Here is a 25,066-nt window from a genome sequence, read left to right as displayed (position 1 = left end):
TAATGGAATCAAGACTTTAACTACAGTCAGACACAGTAAATATGTCAGTTTAAAAGCTGATTTTTTCATTAAATGTTTTAAATACAGAAACATCACTTAGTCAGTGGTTTGACATGCACCTGAACTATTGCCTGTGCTGCTTGTTTTCATGGTTACCTTGATAAAAGGCTCAGCTTAAGGATGCCTGCTTGTACACAGCAACTTGCTCCAAATGCTGGGGGCCAGAAATAAGAAGCTGTTGATGTAGAACAAGTGAATAATGAGTGATAGGCAGGGGCATTGAGGTGCACATGTGGTAACACCTACCTGGCTATGCCATGGTCAGCCTTCATCTCCTTGCTGCAGGAGTGTCACAGTGGGATGGGTTCCTGTGGCACTGGGCTGGTACGGGCTTCTCCATGCTCCTCATACTGGAATAAAATCAGCTGAAATGGGGATTTTCTCCCAACAGCCAGGCACAGCTTGGCAGGGTCATCCACCACAGGGAAGGGATGGAGCAGTGGCTGCAGCCTGAGCCTTTATGGGAGGCACCCCTGAAAGCTTCATTGGGGTGTGACATGGCTCCATGGGCAGCACAGAGAAACAGAATGGTCATGAGGATGCCAGGACAAAAGGACTGCAGAAAAGAGTAGGGTGATAGAAAAACATTAATTTTAGTTTCCAGTTTTTTGTTTGACTGATGTGCATTTAAATCCAGGGGAGTCTTGCTGTTCTTAAAGTTTTGGCCTAGAAGCTTTTAAATGTAAGATGAAATCAACAAAGAAGAAAACTGCATAGCATTTGTTTTCTTTTAGGTTAGCTTCTGTTTGATTGTTCTTTATTCTGCACCTTATTTTAAATACATGTAAACACACATTCCTCTTTCACAGTAGTGAAAACACTTATTTATCCCTCTTTTCCCTTTAAAATCACACATGTGCCTGAATATTAACTTCTGAATTAAATTCTGGGCTAAAAAAATAGTCAAGAGTTTAAGTCAGTGTGTCCAAACTTTTTTTGCTTGAGCACTGCTACAAATCCCTTCATTTTCTTGCAGACCATAAGCCACCTTCAGTATAAAATTTAATTTTTGAAAATTTTGTGCTTTAATACAATGACATTTCAATTAGCAATTTTTAATAAAGCTGTGAAATGTCAGGTTCCTGCAATAGCAGGATCTCAGAACTCCAGAAGGCATCCTGCAGAAATATTATGCGTGTACCTTCTGAATTTTTAATCCTATTGAAGACAAGTTAAGTATCTGAGTGCTTTCCTGAATGGTACTTAAGCACATCGTTAAGCCCTTGTGTTAATTAGAGTCTTATGCTTTCCCTTTTTGAAAAAACCCACCCTGATTCTGTTGTTCTCTTGAATGACAATCTCAGTTCCTGGGATTGTGAGTCATGGAAACTGGAAGGCTTATTTCAGTGATGAATCAGGCCCAGATTAATATCTTTAATGCATCTCTAGCAGACTAGAACTTGAAAATAAGTACATTAAACAGTATCCTCCATGGGACTGCACAGGCAAAAAGCCCAACATGAAGTTCATTTGGTAAATATGTTAACTATTATATACACTAGTTAAGTGATTTAGAGATGTTTTCTTCTGTATTTAAGGTGGATACAAGTAGAGACTAACTAGGACATAGAAAATAGCCATAGTAGTACAAGACTCGAAACCATTCCATCTGGGGCTTGGAAAAAGTCTCTTTAAAAGAATGAGAAGTGAAATTCCCATTTTATCAGAGTGCAGACGGCGTTGGGAAGTCTGCCGGTTGCCACAGTGAAGGAAATCATTGTGTGAATAAACACAGATAAATTGGCAACCTGCACAGGATTCGTTCTTTGTGATGTAGTTTGTGACGTAATCTCTTCTAGATAAGAGCCTTTAAAGATAGACTGTACTGCAGTGGTTACCATGTCAAGAATAAATTAGCTGACAATGGGTTTTTTTTTTTTCCTTCCTGCCAAAAAGGTGTTTTTTGCAAAAAAAGTTTTATTTTAGAGCTGACATTATATTGAATGAATAGTTTAATGTATTCTTTAAGGAAAGGCAATCTTTATGCTTTAAATACTTTTTTAAATTTGTCATGTAGTGAAACTTTTTCACATAACTTATACCTTGGATAACAAATACCTCTGTTTTTTTATTTGCTTTAGACTTTGAAAATCAGGTAGGAAAAAACAAATCTGAATTCTTAAGACATGCCATTCTTGTCTTTGTCATTGCTAAGTGTAACAGGATCCATAAGAGGAGAAAACCCAAGTGAAATATGGCTTTATATACCAATTTGTAGAAAATGCTGTCAGCTGCTTTTGTGGCAAAGGTATAAGTGCATTTAAAAATAAAAACCAAAAGAAATCGAGAAATGGAGGTGTAATGGATCTCTGACTCCTGTACAAAGCCAAACTAAGGCAATATTCCAAGCTGATAAATGCACACACAGACAAGTTTAAATCTTGGTGTAAACTAGTATTAAATTTCATTTTAAAAGCAGACTGAATTCATGGAGATTGGGGGGTTGTTTGGTTTGTGATTTATTTAAGATGGAAGTGATAGTCTCACCTGGATATGCTGTTCCATCAGCTTTAAAGCTTTCGTATTGATACAGTATAGGTGGACTAAAGTGTGTAATTTCACCTGCAGAAAGTGCAGTACCTGATCCATTATGGCTTAAACTGTCCTGTTGTTGCCATGGGGTGCATGTGTGTGCCTTTGTGCATTTTTGACAATGATTTCCTGTGGGACATGAGCTCAAAGTAAAGGTCTTGAGCCATCCTGTTGCTCATCAGTGAAACACAGGCTGATGTGCTTAAAATTTTACTGAGCGAGTCTTGTCTAAGGTCTCTGAAGTGTTTCTGTGGAAGAAAAAGGCTGTGAATACTAATCTAAAGTAATTTGTAGTTTAACTGGGGAAGAAAACCCCCTACTTGCGGTTTGGAGTCTCAATGAGTGATTTAATTTAGAAAAACAGAGCATAAAAGTATGTTTTAGGGAAGCCAGTCTGATTGTAATTATACTGGTGAGCTTCTAATTTCTGAGCAAGATTTTTTATGTGGAAGTAAAAGAATTGAAGCGACACATGGCCCATGCTAAGGGAGTTGTCAGATGAGTGTATTGAACAGATGAGACAAAGATGGGTGCTTTGATTTAAAAGAGGAGGGTAGAATAAAAACAAAACTCCACAGATCTACTGTAGATGACAATGCAATACTTTACCTACTATTTTGAATAGATAAGGAATATTTCTTGTGAGTTATCTTTATCTACACTCATGAAACCAGGAGTAAATTACTCCAGTAACAGAGAAGTCCTTGAGGCTAATATGCTTCTAAAATTACTGATCTGTCTAGCAGGATTTCAGAAGGCTCTCTGTTACTGCCATAGGCAATACAGTAGTTCTTGTTTTCTGCCTCACAGACCTGTGAAAAACTGTCAGACATTTGAGTGAAATTCAGGAGATGCAAGTCATTTGTCATTACAAGTCATGTAATGACATGTAAGATGCAAGTCATTACATATGTGGTGTGTTACTGCAGATACTAATTGTTGCAACAACTATCAGTAGTTAAGAAATTAGTAATCAGCCAGATGGCAGAATGGTTTCCAGAGAACACTTTGTGAGGAAAGTACAATGACAGATAACTTTTAAATGAGAAGTAACTTACTGCTTGGATGATGTAGAATTGGAAGAGTATACCATAGGTGTGATCGTTAGCCAAACATTAACCTAGCAACCTAAAGCTGAAAGAAAATTGTATCTCTGTAAAAGTTGTAAAGCTCACTGTCTTCAGGCCTTCAGAAGCTTTTTATATTAACCTCTGTGTTTAACAAACCTTTCAGCCTGTCACTGGGCAAGGAGAAGAGTACCAGTAGCACTTAACCCTGTTCTTGGAGATGGTCCTTTTCAGATAAGAGTAACATGGATCAAGCTATGATCCCCTCTCCCCCAGCCTTTCTACATTTACTTCTGCAAAGCTTTTATCTGAAAAGTAATTGGTTTACCCCAGGAGCTCCCCTGAAACATGTTAAAGCTGATTCTTGCTTATCTCCAGAGTATTGTTTCTTAAATGCTGAATTGCATGGTTGAATGGTTTACAAAAATAATGACTAATGTTATTGGTGGTGCAGCAAAGAGAATGTGCTTAGAAAAGAAGGGAGACTTTCTGGGCGGCAGCAGTAATTGTTAGCATGTGCTGGTTAGTTTTACAGATACTTATCTTCTGTGACAGAACAACTGGTCCATGCTTTGAATGCCAAGTTATAATAAAATGCAAGTTGATAGGCTCATTGTAAGTGGCTCATTGGAAAACACAGCTTGCCATTTTGTGTGCTGCTCTCACTGCATGTGCAGCTGTTAATGTGGGGACCAAAGGTAGGAGTCAGGTTGGATTGGGAAGGTGCAGACATGGGAGAAATAGAGGGATAAAGGGATAAATGAGTCTCATCTCGTGTATGTATCTGGCCGCTCAGGATGCTGCTGAGACTCTGCCTGGTGCTTGATTACTGCAATCTGTCCTGTGTTCTTAGTAAACCAAATTTCTACCACCTTGTCCACGGATGCACTCTGGTCTTCAGTGTGTGCGTGAGTGCTCATAAACTTCAAACCCAGCTAACCAGAGAGAGGGAGAAGAGATTTGAGTGCCAGGAGCTGCTGTGGAACCATGAAAGTCAGGGGCCTTTGGATGTGGGGGCCAGAGCCTGGGGAGGAGAAGGGTGTAGGTTCCTCTAGCAGAGTGAGATTCCCCTGAGCTGGAGAGGAGGAACAGGGCAGGGCTGTCAGTGCTTTAGGTGTGAGTGCTCAGTGTGTTCACAGGGATGCTGATAAAAGCACTGTTTTTCTGTCTGTATTTGATCTGTCAGGCCATCTCTCTCTCCTCCTCTCTCGCTGTATATCTGCCTGCCAGTGTTGGCAACACCACCAGCTGGATCTGGGGACATGGAACTTTAGCAGCCCTGTGTGTGTGAGGCGGGGAGATACTCACCCTGGCTCCTGAGAGTAGCCTAGATTTGGCTACTCAGAGGCTTAGTGGGGGTTTTTTTTGCCAGTGTTTGTATAATTTCATTTTTTTCCAGAAACGTTTGCATCTGGGTTTACATCCTTGTTAAGGAAGTTAAACAGCACCTAGTTTAACAGTGATGCATAAAATCCAGCTAGCAGAATCTCTCTGTTTACTAGGACTTCTTCATTAACAGTTGCTTCAGTTATTCAGCTTTTAATACATTTGATGTGTTCTCTTAGGCTGTTCTAATCAATTCTCTTTCTATGTTAAGCTTCATAGAAGTCTTAGATCTTTAGCTGTTGTGGTCTCAGCAATAGTTGCAGTCTCCTTCAACTGTACACCTAAGGGTTTGCTTTTTTTTTCTTTTTCTGTTTTTTTTTTTTGGTTTTTTTTTTTTTTTTTTGTTTTTTTTTTTTGTTTTTTTTTTTTGTTTTTTTTTTTTTTTTTAGCAAGGCCTATTTGTCTGTTACAATGTTGATTGTTGCTATTTCTATCCTTACCCTTTAAACCTTTATGTACCGCATCCTGTATTTTGACTTCCCTTACTTCTGTTCAGGGTAGATCTAGCAGATGTGCCTAGCAGACCTCTTCCAATCTCAGTGCAGGTACACAGGCTAAACAATCAAGCAGTGGAGCTGTGCCCTATTAGGAACAAACAAGGCAAGGAAACATCTGTGAATGTAGCCTCTGAGGCAGGGAGAGCTTTTGTGCTGAACAAGTTCTATTCTGTTTGTGACGTTCAAAACTTCGTCTCATTTCCTTTAAAACAGAAGGGACGTGCGAAAAATTCTTCATGCACGTACTGTCATTCTGTGTGTGACAATGAGTGGTTCAAGGTGTCTTTTAAAATCATTTTTTATATGCATGTTAAATGCTGTGGTAAAGTCCGTGGTTGGTAACTGCATGATTTTTGGTTAAGGGAAGTTCTCAGAATGGGAGAAAAAGATTTCTTCTTTGAGAGAATGTGGCCATGGGAGAAGCTTTTCCAGGGAACAATAGGATAAGCACTAATAGATGTGCTAACTGGAGAGCTCACACTCGGGAAGTTTTCGTAGAGTAATGGTGAAGAAACACAAAACTATTCCAGACATGATGAGAAGAGGGAAGGTTTTTCTGTTAACCCAGAGGAGAACAAGTAGAGTTTGTTGAATCCATAAGGGCTGTTGGAGATTGCTAGTGTGCCAAGCAGGTCTGGAGGAAAAGGGCCCTTGTTGCAAAGACGTAGTTGGGCAGAGAATGTATTTGTTTTCAAATGTCTGTATTTTACTTCTCTGTCAAAAGAATCTGGGTTTTCAGAAAGAAGACAGTTTTTCAAGTTCATGTTCTAATAAAACATCATTTCTTTCAAGCCCTTTTGGTATTTTTTGGTGTGTTCACTTTAAAGAAAAGGTGCAGACAGGTCTGTCTCAAAGCTCTGGCATGTTTGAAATCCAGTCATAGCATAAAAGTTGAAAAATGTTATAGCTGGTGAAATACATTGGGTCACCTTTAAAGAAATCCAACTGACTGCATCATGAGGACTCTTCAGAGAATTTGAAGAAAACTTTGCATGCCTTGTTGGGGAAGCTTTTTTTTCATGTTTTAGAAATCAGTCTCAGTCTTAGCAGTTTGTAGCATAATTCCCACTGGATGTGGAAAGATACTGGTGAAGCTGCAGAGCATATTAGGATAGACAAAATGTGGGGTGACAGAAATGAAAAAAGAACATTGCCCTGCACTGGACTTACCTCTTAGAAACCCAAAAGGAGCACAGTTCCTTTAAAAGTGAAAAACTCCCAGGTAGTTGTACACTTTGGCTGATCTGGGTTTTCTGAGTGACTGGGGCTGGGAAGGAAACCTTTCCCCTCTGGTGGTACTGCTCCGTTGCCTCAGGCATGGGCTGCATCTAAGGTGGCTCTCCAGGGAAAAGAGGAGTAGCACAATTCCTTGGAGATTTTGTAGTCCACACCACACTTGACCTTCTTTATCAAACAGAGGGAAAATTACCTTGTAGATGCATTTCCTTTCATTCGCGCAAGTCAGGTTTCCTGTTATAAACAAATAAACTAACCAAACAGAAAACTTTCCAGTTGTGTTCATGACCGGAATTGCAGTTCAAATGTGATCCCTTTTCCCTGCCCTTCAGAAGGTTTTATGCAAACCAAGCATTAACTTTGTTCCATATCAAGAGTAGTCTAGTCTTTTTCCAGCCAAAATGATTCCATGATGCTAGGACTTTGGAAAGATCCAGATTGTCCTCTAATTTTTAAATTGCTTTAAATTAATTTTAGGTAAGTGTTTCAAATATATACCTACTCCCTGTTTTAGAATGCTCAACCAGAATTTGCCTGTTCCAGACCTGGGGAGATGTTACTGGAAAGCTTTGTGCTTTAAAACTCTCCTTGGATCTGCCTGTCCTCAAGTCTTCTCTTACTTTGATTTCCATTTTTCTTAAAATGCAATGATTGTTTCAGAAGTTGAATTTGAAACTTGAGACAACTCTATCAGAATTTATGCACACACAGTTGTTTTCACTAATAGCTTCTGAACTTTATATGTCCCTACTCTACATTGAATGCTTTTTTGCAAAGAGGTAATATTTGTTATGTAAGAAGTAGCCTTCAGAATGTCAGTACAGTGTTTGAAAATGCAGAGTAGTCATGAAGAAAACAGATAAACAGATTACAGGATGAGTAGTCAAAATCAATAAATATTGAAAATGTTTGAATAAACAAACAACATTCATCAGAAAGCAGAGTTTTTTATATACTGGCTATTGGAAAAGGCGCTTCAAAAAATACAGGATTCAGAAATACATGATTTTATGTCCAAGCTTGATCAAAGCAATTTCTAACAAAGTTATGGGAGATGTGTTTATGCATATGAGATGAGGAAGAATTTTAAGAATTGAATTTAGGGAAAGAATTATAAGGCTTATTAGTCTTACTAATTGTTTGGCTAAAACAAAGCTGGCATTATGGGTGGAAGTGAATTGATCTTTTTAAAAAATACACAGGAGTTATGGTGGATTTTTAATGGATTTTTTCCAAGAGTTTGAGCAGTTGCAAATTTGGAAGATCAACAGCTTGAAAGTTGAGATTAATGATGTTTTTAGGATGGGTAATAAATAATGATTGAAATTACCATGTTAAATTTGAGTAAATATTGCTCAAAAGAAGACTTAAAATTCACTTGGAGGAAGTAATGCTTTGTAAGTTAATGAGCAGAACTGATGGGTGTTAGCTGAGGCACTGAAGGGAAGACTCACAGCTGGTGTATTTTGGGACATCTCATTCTGCTAGTTCAGGGGCGCCGGCATCTCTGACGTTTGTGTGCACATACCTGCTGGGTGATGTCTGGAAGCGATGCATTTGAAAGAAAGTTCCAGCTTCTTTAGGTAGTGCTAGTCATGCTTTGAGACTTACAGCAGCCCTGGAATTTTCAAATGTTACCTGAAAATGTATTTTCCTTTTTCTATAATATTAGTAAATAGTAAGAAAAAGTCCTGAAGAGAAAACCTGTTTTGTTTGCAAGCTTTGGGAGTTAAAGTGCAAGGTGGCTTGTTCCTAAATTCAGGTCCTTTGCTTTCTGCAGTACTTCCAAGGTATTATTCCAAGGACTGTATACTTGTTAGTTTATGGAATACAGTAAATAAAAGAACACTTTTATTGAGTTTGCCTTGTCTGAAAGTGGTACTCATTATGCTTGAGTCTCACAATTCATCTGCTCATGCACTGCTGTTCCAGTGGCTTGAACAGTTCCACACTTAATCTTGGGCAATAAGATTGTCACAATTTCTTATGAGTCATGGCTGTAGGGTTGGCTGGCATTTAGGGAATTCTCATTTTCTAAAGAAAGTAACCTTTTGTATGTACCTTCCAATCCAAGCCTTTCTGTGATTCTATGAACTTCCCAGTAACAGCATTTATGACATCTTTCTGCACCCGAAGGGTATTTTGTTAATGAAGCAAGACACAGAATATCTGTTATTAAAATCAGACTTTTTGCTCTCCATTGTATAGCACATTTTTCAAATACTGAGAGTCAAAATCAACCAACAGTAATGTCTAAATAAGGTAAATACCAGTACTCTTTTAAAAAAATATTTATTAGGAAGACTGATAATTTGTCCTCAACCATATATAAGACTGGTGAAAAAATCAACAAAGTAACTTTCTTTGCTCCCTAGTCACATTTCTTTATGCATGAAAACTGATACTGCATTCAATTTCATTGTGTTTGACATTCCCGGTATAAAAAGGATCTCTTAACAAGGTGAGGCGACATGGTGAAAACTTGCAGAAGTGACTGAAAAATCTCTTACATCATTCCCATCATTTTTTGTAGAACAGTATGTTGCTTTTCCAATTGTCATGATTTTCTTTTTTAAACTTTTTTTAAGTTCTGCCACTTTATCTTTTGATCATCTTTTTGTTTCCAGTATTTCACAGAAAATGTTGATTTATGCTAATGAAATAACCAGGATATTTAATTGCCGATTTACTCTGGACCAAATTTGTATTTTCTTTTTTCAAGTATTACATCTTTTTAGAATTAATATTTACATAAATCAAATACCTGCTGAATTACTGCTGAGCCATTTTTCAATGAGGAATTGTAAACAGCAACAGTGACTTCAGGAAAACCTCTGCTTTGTTGATTTAAACTCCTTACCTATAATGATGAAATACATGTGATTCTGCAGGGTTGTGGACTTAAGAAGCCTGAATTTAATGAATGATGAGCATTAGATTTTACTACATTGCACGTAGTGCATAAACATAGCCCTAAAGACTAAACCCAAGTAAAGCTCATTTAAATTTTTTGGCTGAGGAAATTATCACCATCCATGTGTTTAAACATGGAAGTACACTTAGAGAAATTAAATAAGTGTGATAAAATGAATGTGTTTATAGTAAGACATGCACTTGATATTTCTTCTTAGGAATGAGTACTCAGTTGATTATAATTTTACATGTTTTCTTGTGGAATCCTTCAGTTCTGGCAGATAACTGTTTCCTTGTAGATATACCAGTGTATAATTTCAGTTATTTTTTATATGTGTTTCTTACATGCGCCAATATATGAGAAGCTGTTCTGGAGAACTGATCCACTGTCAGAAAATATGCTGTGTGGGGATTTTTGTTGTTTGTTTGTTGGATTGATTGTTTCCATGTAAAAAAATCTTGAGTTAATTTTTAGTGAATTCATGAATGCTTTAAGTATTGATCTTATAACTTGGCAAATTATACCTGTTTTAAGGGGCTTGTATTTTAAATGTAAATAAATTAATTGAATGGTAGAGCATGTAATAGTTGATGGAAGGAATATTCATTTCTTTCCTGCCTGTTTTAAGAGAAAAAAGCATACTCAGTGACTTCTGTTTATGTTACTAATGAATAAGGATTTTCCCAATATATTATAGTAACAGACTGAGTTAAATACAGAGTAACACCTTTTAGGAAGTAAAATATTTATACTCCTTTGTATTAAAAGTAAATTCCATTTTTGTCAATTTTATGAACTTGTCTAGAAAGGAAATTATACTTGCTAAATAATTTAAATTCAACTGTAAAACTACTATTATTGAATAGTTAAACCTATTTAACACAGAGATGCAATCTGGACAAAGGTTCTCCAACATTCCATTTCAAGAAATGACTTGCATCTCATTAGAAGGTATTGTCAACCATCAAAGTAAGAAAAAGAAAAAAAATTAAAACTTGGTTTCTAATAACTACAAGTGTGTGTGTACTTACATTTTTCCAAGTACACTTAGCTATGCATTTATAGCAGGGAACTACAACATATCCATTTCTGGACTTATGAAAAATGCAGGGTTTAAATTATCTCATGCATTTTATTGATATGTTTTCTTTCCAAAGTAGATACTCAATTTTATTTCCTTCTGTGATATCATAGGTTTTCTGTTAATAGAATTCTTACCTTTTCATTTTTTCAACCAAGAAATATGAATGTCTCAGAAATCATGTTGCATTTTTCTAACATCTGTGCAGTCTTTCAAATTCCTTAGTTCTGCAGCATGATTATTTTGAAGGTACGCTTCAATGGAACGCATTAATAGGCACTAAAAAAGAGAGTATAAGTTGACTAGCTGCTCATGTGCGAGTTGTTTGAATGTGACTTTATTTGAATACTTTTACATTTCTTGTAATTTGCTGTTTTAAGGCGTGACCATAATATAGAATTCAACCCCAGCCTTTTTTTTCTTTTTTTTTTCAACCTGGAAAGCTTACTGGTTTACTTGTATTTGCATTTGTTAATTCTTTTTTCACCTTTTGAGGACAGAAAACAAATGATCACACTTAATCTAGTAGGTAACTTGTGATTAGCTAGAGGAAGGCTGAGGAATTGAGAACATTTTAGACTCTGTCTGCATCAAATACTGCATCCAACCATCTGAACCTACATAAAATTCTCTTAAATTTCATTGCAATTCTTGCGGTGGATTGACCCTGGCTGGACACCAAGTGTGCTCCCCTTCATCCTGGTCTCAGCTTCACTCTGGAGTTTTCTCTCTCCCCTCTCTCCCAGCAGTGCAGAGGGGCAGGAAATGGGTCAGTTCACACGTTGTCTTTACCACTCCTTCCTCACCAAGAGTAGGACTCCTCACAGTCTTCTCCTGCTCTGGCATGGGGTCCCTTCCCACAGGATGCAGTCCTGCAGGCACAGATTGCTCCAGCATGGGTCCCACACCAGGTCACAAATCCTGCCAGTAAACCTGCCCCAGTGTGGGCTTCCCACAAAGTCACAGCTTCCTTTGACCATCTGGTTGATCTGGTGTGGGGCCCTCCCCAGCCGGCTGCAGGTGAACCATCTGTGGACTCCATGGGCTGCAGGGGCCAGCCTCACTCACGGTGGTCTGCACCTGGGCTGCTGGGCAACCTCAGCTCCAGTGCCTGCACCACCTCCTCCCCCTCCTTCTGCGCCGACCTTGGTGTCTGTAGGGCTGTGTCTCTCACATATTCTCAGTCCTCTCTTGAGCTACAATTCGGAAGTTTTCTTTTTTCCCCACCTTTCTAATTACGTTATCCCAAAGGCTCTCCCACCATCGCTGATGGGCTCGGCTTTGGCCAGCAGTGGGGCTGGCTGTCTTGGAGCTGACTGGCACTGGCTCTGTAGGACATGTGGGGAAGTTTGTCACAAGAAGCCACTCCTGTAGCTCCCCACTACCACAAACTTGCCAGGCAAAGCCAGCAGGGACCGTGCATGTAGAAGCACTCAGATAGCTGAGAACTACAGTTGATTCTGTACTACCATTTGTAGGATTATTGCAGTGCAGATTGCTTCAGCATTTGGGGCTTTTTATCTCTTTCCTTCCCCACCTGTGGAATAAAGCTTGTAATATTTACCAGCTTTATAAAAGACTTTCGAGATTCTGCAAAAGAAATTTGAGATCAAATACCTATCAAATACATATTACTCTTATGTTAGTAGAAGCAAAGAAAAATGGTTGAATTATTATTAAGTTATGCTTTAGTTGCAGATATTACCATATTAAGAAGAGAAAAATAAGGAAGAAATTGAATCAGTCACTTTGTTTTTGCAGGTTCTTTCATGTTGGTGAATACATCTGGAAGATTTTCAGGACAGAAAGCTCACCTCCTGATGCCCCATCTGAAAGAAAATGATACACATTGTATTGATTTTCACTATTATGTTTCAAGCAAGAGTGGAGCTAGCCCTGGCACTTTGAATGTATATGTGAAGGTTAATGATGGTCCTATTGGTAACCCAGTCTGGAACACATCTATCACAGCCACTTGGAGCAGAGCAGAACTGGCAATTAGTACTTTCTGGCCCAATTTTTATCAGGTATGTCTCACCTTTTATGAAATTTTGTTTCTCATAATAGCCATCTGGTTCTTAATCCTCATTTTAAATTTAAATCAAAATAACTTTCAGTATTTCTAGTTGATCATCATCTTAATCACATTTTTGTAAATGATGCTAAATGTTTGTTTTTACATACATATGGCTGTGTTTATATGTTTATGTATATTCATAGGAGTGTGTGAAATGCACACATGTTCTAAATGTGGATGAACTAGTTACACTGAAAACAACCTAGAACTTTTGCCATTGATTTCAGTCAATTAACTGTTTCTCTGTAATAAATTCACTTGTTCTTTCAGTTCAATAGGGATGCTGGAATTGAATGCCAATAGATTTTATTATAGTACAGTCTTCAAGTTTGATTTAGATCAGCAATACTTGTTGCTTTAGAACCAGCAGAATCCTTTGAATCCTCAGTTCAAGTCATAACCCTGAATGCAATATCCACTTGTCCAGTAGTAAACATAAATAAAATAGTAGCTGTCATAGGGAAGGGGATTTTGAGTGCATCCTAAAGATTCAGGGGAGTTTCACTTGACAGTCCCTTAGGATGCTGCTTTTCTGTAGAAAGGTTTAGATCATATAATTACTTACTGTTCTGTAGTAGTTCAATGTTCTTCCTCCTTCTTCCTGTGAAAATACAGTCTATGTCTACAAACAAGTAACTTAGTTTAATAAGAGCAGACCAGAAGCATAGAGATGTTACTGAGGCTCCTCCATCTTCACTTGAAGTTTGGAAAGTTTTAATTTTATTTGTTTGCCTGTACTGAATATTGTCACCATACTTATGGTTTGAAGCTTTTTGAAGAAAAGCCATCCCAGAGATATCAAGTTCCTTGACTGTAGACCTCCCTAGGAGGTACAATGTTGCCCTTCCACCTTTCCAGAGTGGAACTCCCTAATTCCTACAGCAATGCCCCAGGTACTAGTATCACATGTGGCAGAGTCTTGTTGCAGTTCCTGCATTTGCTGTTTTGGGTAACCAGTTATTTGTTGCCCCATCATATTCTAATGAAGAGTTTGGCAGTGTCCACTGCAGGTACTCTGGGAGGCTGCAGTGGGCTCCTTTCTGTGGCTGTAGCATCTGATTTGTGAGTATGTCTCAAGTGAACTCAATCTGTGCTTTTTGAACCCTTTTTCGTTTAAGGAAAAAAAAATGATGAAGAACTTTCTGGAGTCTTTTCTCTATGATTGTTTCACGGACAATGAAACAGAAAGTCCTACTCCAAAATATAAGTTTGGAGAGCCAGGAACATTTTATTCTTGGAATGTGGGATGCCTGGCAGTGGATGCAATACTTACAGACCCAAAAGAGCGCACTTACTCATTTCTTCTTGTCTCTGATAGTGTGTTGGTAGGTTGGATAGCTGGTATTCACAGGGTCTGTATTTGTATGCAGTGTTCTACCCAAGATTCCTAGGAATTGCTGCAGCTGCATTGTCAGGGCTTCCTGGAGAGTATTCAGGAAAAGCTAATGGACATCTCAGCAAACTTCATGATGTGGATCTTTTATAATTGTCTGCAGGCTCGATGAGGTGATACTCTCGTGCCTTTTCAAGAAGGGCAGGCATATTGGCAGAGCTGAGGTTAACTTCAGCTGTGTGGGAGAAGCTGTGTGCTACATATCTCTCTGGAGCATAAGGCTGTATCTTGATCACAAAGTCCATGCTTGGTTTAGTCATACATCTCTCAGGGTGAAAGGGCAGTGTGTATTTTGTTGCCTGTCAGAGTTCAGGGAATGTTTAGATTATGCACTCTGTCATTTGGTTTGGTTTTAGGTAGTCCTGTGAGGAGCAGGGAGTTGATATCCATAATCTTTAAGTGTCTCTTCCAGCTCAGGACACTTCCATGATTCTCTGACCTCACATCAAGACCTCGTGTTACCAGTTTGATGCCAGTGTTGAAAATGCTTCCAGTGCTGCCAAAAAGCCTTTCTATCTTCACTGAAATATTGAGGACCAGTCTGTGTTTTTAGCCTCAGTGGATGGTGGGAGAAGAGGATAGAGCATCCCACAGACAATTTTGTGGCTGACATTGGATATAACTCAATGGTTAATAATGTGGAATTTACTGGAAGGTTTTGTAAACATGGTGGGTGGTTCAGGAGTACTGAATACTGAGTAAATGTGTGACTGTGTCACTTATGGCCAAGTCTAAAATGTCCCCATCTGCATAATGAATTGGAGGAGCTTCCAGTTTTCTGTCTTCTGAAAGGAGTCTGGTTTTTGTGCAGCAGAACTGCTCTGGAATCAGCAGTCAGTAAAAAAGAGGGTTGTCCTTCAAAGTCTCACTCTACCTCTGAATCAAAAGGCTGATGTGGACAGGGGAATTTTAGTAGAAGAAGCCTTGACTCTGACTATTCATTTGAAGGTAAATTAACATATTCTTAAAAATACACAAAACCCCTGACAGTTTCAAAGGTGGTTACTAATGTTATTAATAATAATCTGTGTCACATTTCTGACAGTATGGTACATACGGTATTTGGCCATAGAAAACAGAAGAATAACCTTTCCCATCCTCTTTTTGCTCAAGACCTGCCATCTGGACTGTTCACCCTTACTTGTAGGTGAACCCTTACATGCTTGGATGGGGTACTGTAGTTTAGCAGATTACCGTGCATCAGCTGATGTATAATAGATGCCTGAGCCTGTCTGTAATGGATTCCATGTGCTCTCCTTGCTGCTGGAAATGTTGACATTTTTGCATAAACTTTCTTTCATTGCGGAGTATAGTAGGTAATTTTCTTCACATTTGCTGCATATAGTGTGAAATAATACCTGGTTAGGTACTGCAATTTAGCTGATGTGCCAAAAGATCTTACGCTATGTTAATATCCATGAGAGTGCAGGGAATCAGTGTTAAATACTGTAGTTTCACTGGTTTCATTGTAAATAAGCTCATTTATTCTCAAGGAAGTGCTGTCACCATTTTAAGGGCTTACAGTTAATTGTCTTTGTTTTTGGTTGCCTCCGTTCTCTCAGAGATCTGTGATGCAATTTCCTCACTTGAGTGCTGACATTTGCAATTTTTCATTGTTTCTGAACTCCTTTCATCAGTTTTCGTGCTCTTTCTTCTTCACAGAGTTTGTTGTGGGGGAAGACAGGAAGTTAGCTACAAGAAGCTGGGAGAAGGGCAGGAAGAGGAGAGAGGGTATATATGGATCTTGTGAGAGTATGGCTCCAAGTTAGGTGGCAGCTCAGGTGACTGCAGGAATAGTGGGGGGAAGGCACAGGACTCACCTGATAGGTATATAACATAGTACCAAGTATGTTTCCTCAGCTGCTATACATTTGAGTCCAACCTCTGGCACACATCCATGTGTTCCACACACAACCTCCAGAATGTACAAGACTTTCTCCCGATGATTTTCTGAGTTTGTCTGACTTTACTGAACATAATTAAGAAAGCCTCCTAACAAGATTTTTAAGGAATGATGGAACCCTTTTTAACTTTTCTTACATAAAGGTTGGTAGCTTCCCAGTGAGTAATCTTCAAGAGAACACATGACATTAATAGGTGAAGGGACAAAGCAATGTAATTGTGCTATTGTCTTTGTTGCGTTTTAAATCATATAATCTGTGTAGCCATCCACATCTGTGAATGTTTTATAATTCCATTCCTTTAGCAGAACACCTGCAAGATGTCTAGATGGAAATGAAACCAAAATGTACTACAGAACTCTCAGAATAAATTATATATGATAACATTTCAGAGTTATAATATTTATACAATTCAGTATTTTTTCAAACAGAGTTTGTTGTGTCTGTTTTGCTGTTAAAAAATGTAGGCAAAATAGCTCCCACTCAATGGTAGCTGACTACAAATCAAATTATGTAGTATGGAGTGAATTTTAATCCAGCTTCTAAAGATTTATTGGTTTAAACCATGTATTGCAAAGGGTTCAAAAGATTTAATAATTAGCAGTAGTTTATTATTGGAGCACCAGTTGCCCCAGCTTGTAAATATTTTTCAGGTTGGGTTTCTGTTTGGAATTGACTTGTTAGAAAAACAGTCTTTTAACTAAATAATGAATTTCTTTTAATGTACCCTTTTCTTTTTGCCAGGTAGTTACTTGTGCATGTTGCACACCATAGGTAAGCTGTACTACATACGTATCACAAATCACCATTGCAACCTGCATGTAACAACATTGTTGATTACTTGCTGATTATTTAAATATTTAAATAAATATTTAAATATTTAATTCCATGATTAGTGATCTTTTAAGTACTACTGCCTAACATTTACCATTGATTTTAGGGTATGTCTGCACTGCTGTCCAGTTAGTGATAACAGTGTGCTTACAGTAACGTGGGTTCAAGCTGCCAAACACCTTCGGAGTCCAAGATAATCAGCACAGCTTGTTCTTTTCTGCTGTGCCTGCTGGTCTCTGAGCTATTTGTTTCAAAGTAGCTGGTGTATTTCTGCAGGTACTAGTCTTATTTCTGTTTTACAGAATCACTTTAGGAGTGCTCCCCTGAGGAAGCATTGCCTTCCTCTTTTTAGCATTGTACCCAGGAGAAATTGTTTGCTTTACTGAGCTACTGTCTACTTGGTGCATCTTAAGCAAGAGCATCTAGGAGTTTATCAGGCCTTTAGAGACAGCCTGCAAACAAAACAAAGCTTCACATAATTCCTAAGACCTTCACCCTCCTTCTAACTTGAGTAGAATTAGAATGTACATGGAAAAAGAGAATTGAACGTTACATAGATTTTGCTGGTAAGTGGCAAGATTGTTTTTAGATTCTTGGGGAGCAGTCTCAGTAGGTTGAAAGGTTCTAAAATTGATGCTTTGAGATACAAGTCATGAAAAGGCTCTTCATCTAGTGAGGAGAGGGTGGCAGGTTTTTTGGCATATGTTTTTATGTTCTTTAATGTTTTGGTGTTTTTTCTCATTTGGATTTTTTTAGCAGGAGTAGAATCTGGTGGTTTCAGGGTTGTTTTCCCTAGATTAGTTAATAATTCTCAGACCAATTAGTATGATTTAAAATAAATTTTATATTTTAGAAGCGTTGCTATTTTGGAATATCACAATATGCAAAAGCTATTACTGAGTTGAGTCTGGTGAGGGGATTGTGTTCCCTGCTTCTAACCCTTCAAGCAAGCAATTTAGCACAGCACCACTGCAAATCACACACCATCTCCCTATCAGTTTTTATATTTTGAATTATTTGCTTTGTACTTTGCTGGAAGTCAGTCATGGCAGCAGTGAACTGAAACAAATCTTGATTAAATAAAACAACAAACACTGCAGATTTAAAATCCAGAAATGGAATTGAAAGGATTAAAAATAGCTTCCAGTATGGTAACATAACTGTCTGTGCCACTGCACTATCTTTAAATGTAAAATCCTATGAAGCTGGAGTGAAAAAATGGGGTAAGAGCCTGGTAGTAATTCCTGATCCTTTTTAGTAAGAACACAAAGGAGTTACATGGTATCACTTCACAGAGATGAGATTTACCCTTCACCATTCTGACACGTTCCCCTGTAAATTGGGAGTTTAGGGAATAAGAAGCAGCAGATCAAACCTAACTTTTAAAATCTGGACTTAAGCATACATTTGTTTCATAACCTGCTTTGTACATGTTTTGCTTGGAGTTTGGCTCATGCAGTGTGCTTAAATCTTCATCTAGGACAGAGCATTAAGCTTCTTGCGCAGTAAAAGTCAGGCTCACGTTCTCATGTGTTGTGTGTGTTGCATTCAACTGCACACATACAGTTCCTGAACTGTGCTTTGAACTCCAAAGAAACTTTGAAATGCATATTGCATTTTGAAAAACAACCTGTGTCAGGCATCTTAAATAGCTCTTCTTCATTGACTTATGTCCTTTGGGAATAACTATTTTGAGAAAGATGTACCAGGGCAAACCACATACCTAAATTTACAAACCCCCAGTATTCTAAAAATGGTCACAAGTATGGAGGCATGCATTTTTTGTCACAGACACAAGGCTCTGTTATTTGCTCCTGTCTCTTCTTCCTAAACCAGAAAAGCATTTGGGTCTTCAGTAGGGAAATACAAGACAGCAACTGGTTTAAAAACAGAAAGAGAATAATAGGATTTAACAAGCCTTAATGTCAAGAGTTCAGTTTTTAGGCTGGCTCGCTTCTTTGTGGTCTCGGATTGGCAGCAGCCACCAAAATGTTGTTTCATGTGCTTGAGTGCAGGTGTGAGAGCCACGTGGTAGTCATGTAGGAGTGGGAGGTGGGGAGGGAAATGGCATGGAGCAAATTCCCCAGCCAGGGAGGCCTGAACACAATTTAGGCAGCCCACGTCAATAAGCTGTGATGGGCCTCTGTGGGACCTGGGAAGGACAGGACCAGGTCAGGAACCTCCCTTCACATGGCTTTGATGAGAAAGCAGTTGCTGCTGTTGTGATAAGGCAGGTAGTTCTAGGATGAGTCAGAAAGGGGGAAAGAATTCAACCCACAGGGTACAAGCCAATTTTCTGGAGAGAAACTGTTCCCAGTGCTTTGTGCAGTACAGTCAGAGAAAGGTGCTCTGTGCAGTAAAGCAGAGCAGGCAAAGAGGAGAGCGCAGCGTGTCATGCAGCACTGCCTGCTCATTGGGGATGCAGGCGGGCAGGATTGCAGCCTGAGCTTAAACAGCTTTCTTAGTACTCCTTTCTCTTTCTTGTTTTTGCAAAGTGCTATTTTTAGGTCGTGTGAAGGACAGTGTTTATATTAGGTACAATCCACCTTTTGACTGAAAGTGTTGTAATTTTGCAGCAACAAAGGCAGGAATTTACACAGTGAGGTTGTGTGGCAACAAAACCTGTTTATTTCTATTGTTCTTTGGAACAAATGAGTTATCTTGAGTCGCACATTTTCAGCAGTAAGCATTTATGTTGGTGAGCAGACCCCCTTTCTTTGTTCATATGTAGCAAGGGGAAGTGGCAGGAATGAAAAGCTAATTTTGCTCTTCAGTGAAGCAGGGAGGATCAGGGACAGTGCAGTGCTAAGCTGCTTCCCTGGTTCCTGTTTGGCAGGCCTGCTGCAGGGAGAATGGTGTAAAACAGCTCTCAGGGCAGTGTTCAGCAGTTTTTCCTGAGCAAATGAATTCCGTGTTTTAACCAGTTGTTTCCGGACTGATAAGGTGGTGGAATAATAGGCAAAAGATCCAAGGGCCACCCAGTCTGACGTTGCTGGAGTGTTTTCTCTGTTTTGACTGGAGTCTTTTGTATTGCCTGCAGGTGTTGCATCAGCCATGAGAAAAGGCTAAGTTTGGAGGTGGAAGTAAAAAAGTTAACTTTTATAGGCCAAGCTGTTTTTCAAATGGAAAATTATGGAGATAATTTGATGTGAAATAAGTTTCTAGGTTTCATTTCTAGTGAATTTACTAGGAAAATTGATCCAGATTTGTGAAGAGTCTTGACATCCCTGTTGTAAGGTTTTCAAGGCTACCAGAAGTGTTTCTCGGATCTCTCTTTCAGTGTATAGCACTCTAACTAGGACTTTCAGAAACCTGGAATTCCTAGGATCAAATTACTTTTTTAATTTAAAAAGGGAAAAGGCTTAGTCAGCAGATATTTGGGTCTGTAATCTTCATTCCTCAATTCAAATGAAACAAGATACTGAATTTGTATACAGCAATTGATAGTATTTCCCAGCCTGTGAACGCAAGAGGGATTATATTACTATACTTGGAGTAAACTGTCATGTTCATACAATCATAGAATGATTTATGTTGGAAGGGACCTTAAAGATCATCTAGCTGCAAATTCCTGCTGTGGCTGGGACACCTTCCATAAAACCAGGTTTCTCAAAGCCCCATCTAACCTATCTTAGAACACTTCCAAGGGTCTGGGGCTCAGTTTCTCTGGTAAACCTATGCCAGTGTTTCATCATCCTCTCAGTAAAGATTTTCTTACTAATATCTAATCTAAATCTGTTCTTTCAGTTCAGAGCCATCACCCCCTGTCATATCATTATGTGCCCTTGTGAAAAGTCCCTTTCCAGCTTCTCTGTAGGTCCCTTCTAGGTACTGAAAGGCCATAGAAAGATCTCTAGAATGTAAATGTGGTTATGGGTACACCTGTAATGTGGTATCCCATAATGAGACAAAGTTGAATGGAGCTCTGAGCAGTCTGGTCTAGTGAAAGGTGTCCCTGCCCATGACAAAGGGATTGGAACTAGGTGACCTTTAAGGTCCCTTCCAACCCAAACCATTCTGTGATCCTGTGATCCCTGGAGCCTTCTCTTCTTCAGCCTGAACGACCCCAGCTGTCTAAGCCTCTTCATAGAGGAGGTGTTCCACCCCTCTGCCATCTTTGTGGCCCTTTTCTGAACTTCCTTCAACAGTTTGTGCCCTTCTTGGGAGCCCCAGAGCTGGATGCAGTACTCCAGGTGGTCTCACTGAAATGGAGTAGAGGGGGAAAATCACTTGCCTTGACCTTTTGGCCTTGTGTGTTTTGATCCAGCCCAGGATGCAGTTGGCTTTCTGGGCTGCAAGTCCTGGGTCGTTTTGACCTTCTCATCCAGCAACACCCTCAAGTCCTTCTCCTCAGGTCTGCTGTCATTCCATTCTGACCGATCTGTATTTGTGGATATTTTTTCTTCTGTATATGAATCAGTGCCTCTCTTTGACAATGGTATGTCACTATTGGCTTTACTGCCTCTTTCCATTTACTAAAAATGGCTTATTCCATGTCAGAAGAGACTAAAACTAACAGTCATTAAAGTTGGTATCAGTTTGGCTATTGCTTTTATGGAAGCATGATTCAACTGACAGTATTTCAATCTGTAATACTTTTTTCTTTGGAGCATACTCTCTTTAATGTCAATAATTGTAATTCAGTTGTATGTCCAACTGGCATTTTCTTGATACACTGCCTGGCTTTTTTGTAGAATGACATTTTTGGTATTTTGTCTAGAGATACAGCAGGGTATTTTAGATCAGTTGTTGAGTTTTTCTCTGCTGTTGTCATTGGCAGTTCTGATTCAGTTGTTTCAAGGTTGTGGTCTCTGCCTATGAACTGAAGGAATAGGAATCTACAAGCTTTTTTGGCTGTGAGTAGATTGCAATACTGAGGTGCTTAAAGCCTCTCAGAGAACCTGTAGCTAAGCTCCCCTGTTACAAATTTTAGAAATTACTTTGTGATGTGCTGAGGTATTGCACGTTTTCTTTTCTAAAGCTCGGGTTATTGGTCTTGCTGGAAGTCAGGTAGTTCTTTAGAAAAGACACTCCTATGCAGCATTTTAAAAAATAGTTAAGTCCCTGTTATCTGGCAGTAACATTTCTAGCAGAAGACTTCTGACTGGTTTGGCTGGCTGCTCCACAGGTGTGCACGTGCCAGTTCCTCAGGATATTTTTTAGAATTCAGCATGTCTGAAAGCTGAGAACCTGAAAAAGAAATACTTTACTCTGCAGTGATGGGATCATGGATCAGGTAGGCCTTTCAGATGGCTTTGTGCAGCTGCTCTTATGCTGAGTGTTCCATAAGAAAGAGAGGGTTGGTTTTTTTGTTGTTGTTTGGTTTTTTTTAAGGTTATATTTCAGTAAAACCCAGAAAGGTAGTTATTAATGTATTTTTCTTCTTAACAGAAAACTCAAAGCCACTAGGGAATACAGGAAACAAATCAGTAACTGTCCCTAGCCCTCTGTGTTTTTAGAGGCAGGTCTTTGCATGCACACCTAGATTCAGTTGACTCAGGGACTCACTTTCTGGCAGCATAATTCCCTGGGAAATTTTCCATCATTTCGGAGACCTGGTTGTCTGCTCCCTATTCTCCTCTACCATGTTGGAACGTCCCTGCCTCAACTGCAGGTTTCTGAGGCTATATTGTGGTTCTCATACCCTATGATCTTTCAGATGTTCTCACTTTCAAATAGCTTGGTAGGTCTTTAGGAGATGGAGCAGTCTCTGCCTTTTTTCAAGAGCCTCAGCATAATTACTTTTTTTCAGAGCTTGTAACACAGATGAAGAACGTGCAATTTCTTGTGTCGTATTTCTTAATACAGAGAATTTTTTTTCCTTTTTCAAAGTTCAGTGGCTGAAAACAGGAGCTGCATTCTTGGGTCTTGCACTGCGGTTAAAACTTAGGGTTAGTTAGTGCACATTGCCTCTCTATTTCCTTTTCAAGGCTATTAAGATGAGGGTAATAATCATGGTTAGAAAAGTTATTTCAGGTCTCTGAATGCAGGTTATTCTTTGACTTTTTGCTCTTTTCTTCTTTAGGAATGTCTTCTTCCCAAGATAGTTAAGACCAATTCTATCAGGAGATTTTTTCTTTTTAGGAGAGAGACCCTTTGAAATTTTGAATGGTGTTGCTCTGAATGTTCTACTAAATGCTGGGAGCCAAATCCATACTCTGTTCAGCCTGTTGCTGTGGATCAATAATACCAACTTCAAGAGTCAGTAGAGCGCCATGTGGCATTTAGAAAGCCAACTGAGCAATCCTTTTCTTGCAGAAGTTGTTTCTGAAAAATTTCCTTGGCTGCATTTGGACTTTGCTTATTGACATCTTGTGGTTTTTTTCTTGATGCATGATTCAGGTTGTGGCAACACTTGCGCTTTAGGTTGAAATTTTGTGCAGACAAGAGGCAGATCTAGAATGAAAAGGTTTTTTCCTTTTCAGCCATGTGGACTTAAGGCCATATTTTCAGCAATTTTATTCCAGTGAGACTGGGAGGGAGAAATGGACAGAGGTTAGGAAGAAGAAATCTGGGAGAGGACAGCAGGTCAGTATCCATAGGTAGAGCAATGAAAAACAAGGGAGAAGGCAGAGGCAGAAGGGCATGAAGGTTTTTCTCACTGCAAGGTTTGTTTTAAAATCAGAATTGGTGTTCTGAGAGTGTTTATTCAATCAGGAAATTGTGATATATTATGTAGCTGTGTGTTGTCCTCATAACATATTTGCGTTCTGTATCATTCAGTAAAGGGGTATGGTATATAGTGTGATCATCTGTTCCAAGGTTGAGTACAGTTTATGTGTGAAAAAGTGTTTCTGAACTTCCTCAGGGTGCTTCCTGAGATCAGTTACATGAGGCAATTAGAGTTAACTTCCTGAGCAAAAGTAAAGTATTTAAAAAAAAAAAAAAATTACAACCTGGATTTTAGCATGAACTTCTTGAGCATTGGTGTGGAAACGTACCTGATAACATTGCTGGCATATTTTCTTCTATTCCTTATAAACATTCCTGGGATTTTCAAAGCTAAGGCTGCCAAACTTTGGAGAGGTTTACTTTAGAGTGTACTCTGTTCAAACGATGAGAACGGTACATTTATTTTGTGACCTATTTATAGCCCTTAAACAAACCATGGCAAATGGATCTGCTTTGCTTAATTCACTGAAATTGGTGGATTATTAAGAAGCATGCAAAATACATTCCTGAAAATAGGTGTGTTCGTGTCTGATACCCTGCAAATCTCTGTATACTACAAAAGTGTAACTTTCAAAATAAAAGCTGTTCATTTTGCGAGACAGAGTTGAAAGTACAGTACTGCTCTCAGTACTTAAGGCATTTATTAGATAACTCCTTTGGCAGACCAAAGCAGTTATCTAATAAATTACCAATTTGAGAGATTGGTTATTTCTACTGTGAGCTATATATGATCCTGCTTGCAAATATCCAAAAATGATGTAAACATGAAAAAATGTAATTGAAGTTCTGGTTAATTTTAATGATAAGAGTAACATGTTTTGAGGTTTTATGATGGTATTTTGTTTTCCAGGTGTTCATAATGTATTGAAAGAGTTGAGGTATTTTTTCAATGACAAACTATTTTTATATTCCCTGTGATCCAAAGATGCTAACTGAAATTCTCTTTCTACTTCTCAGGTTGTTTTTGAAGTGATTACTTCAGGTCACTCTGGATATGTGGCTATTGATGAAGTTAAAGTTCTAGGACATCCATGTAGTAAGTACCTATCTTGTGTTGTAAAGTCAGATCCCCTAAAATAAATGTGCCACTATGCTTTGATAAACGTGGAGCAAAAGATAAGGAAAACATCAGAAAACAATGTCACTGCCAAAAGTACAGGCTGAGTATATGTGAAGTGTTGCTAAACTTGGCATTATTGCACCTTATTGTCTTTAAATACATCTCTGCTATGTGCAGCGTACATAGCAGAGATGTGTACAGCACTTAACATGAGTCCCAAACCCAAACTGGGCCATATGGCAACTCCTTTAGAAAAAAATCACCAAATCATTGTAATTCTGTGATTCTAAGATTTGTTGATGAGGTTTCTGTCTGCATCAAAAATTCATTGCAGCCACAAGCTGAGACATTAGTGA

General features: G+C 38.8%; 1 protein-coding gene across 11 annotated transcripts in view; it reads left to right on the top strand.

Moving 5' to 3' along the window:
• PTPRM (protein tyrosine phosphatase receptor type M) overlaps positions 1-25,066 on the top strand; it is a 442,907-nt gene that overhangs the window by 122,848 nt on the left and 294,993 nt on the right. For all 11 annotated transcript variants that reach the window (XM_038129430.1, XM_038129425.1, XM_038129423.1 and 8 more), the window contains exons 3-4: positions 12,535-12,800; positions 24,608-24,686. In XM_038129430.1, coding sequence (XP_037985358.1) covers positions 12,535-12,800; positions 24,608-24,686 — 345 coding nt within the window. The remainder of the gene's footprint in view (positions 1-12,534; positions 12,801-24,607; positions 24,687-25,066) is intronic.

Source organism: Motacilla alba, chromosome 2 (genome assembly GCF_015832195.1).
Source record: "Motacilla alba alba isolate MOTALB_02 chromosome 2, Motacilla_alba_V1.0_pri, whole genome shotgun sequence".
Classification (NCBI taxonomy): Eukaryota; Metazoa; Chordata; class Aves; order Passeriformes; family Motacillidae; genus Motacilla; species Motacilla alba.
The sequence above is the reverse complement of the archived record's forward strand: the minus strand, read 5'-3'. Positions and strand labels throughout refer to the sequence as shown.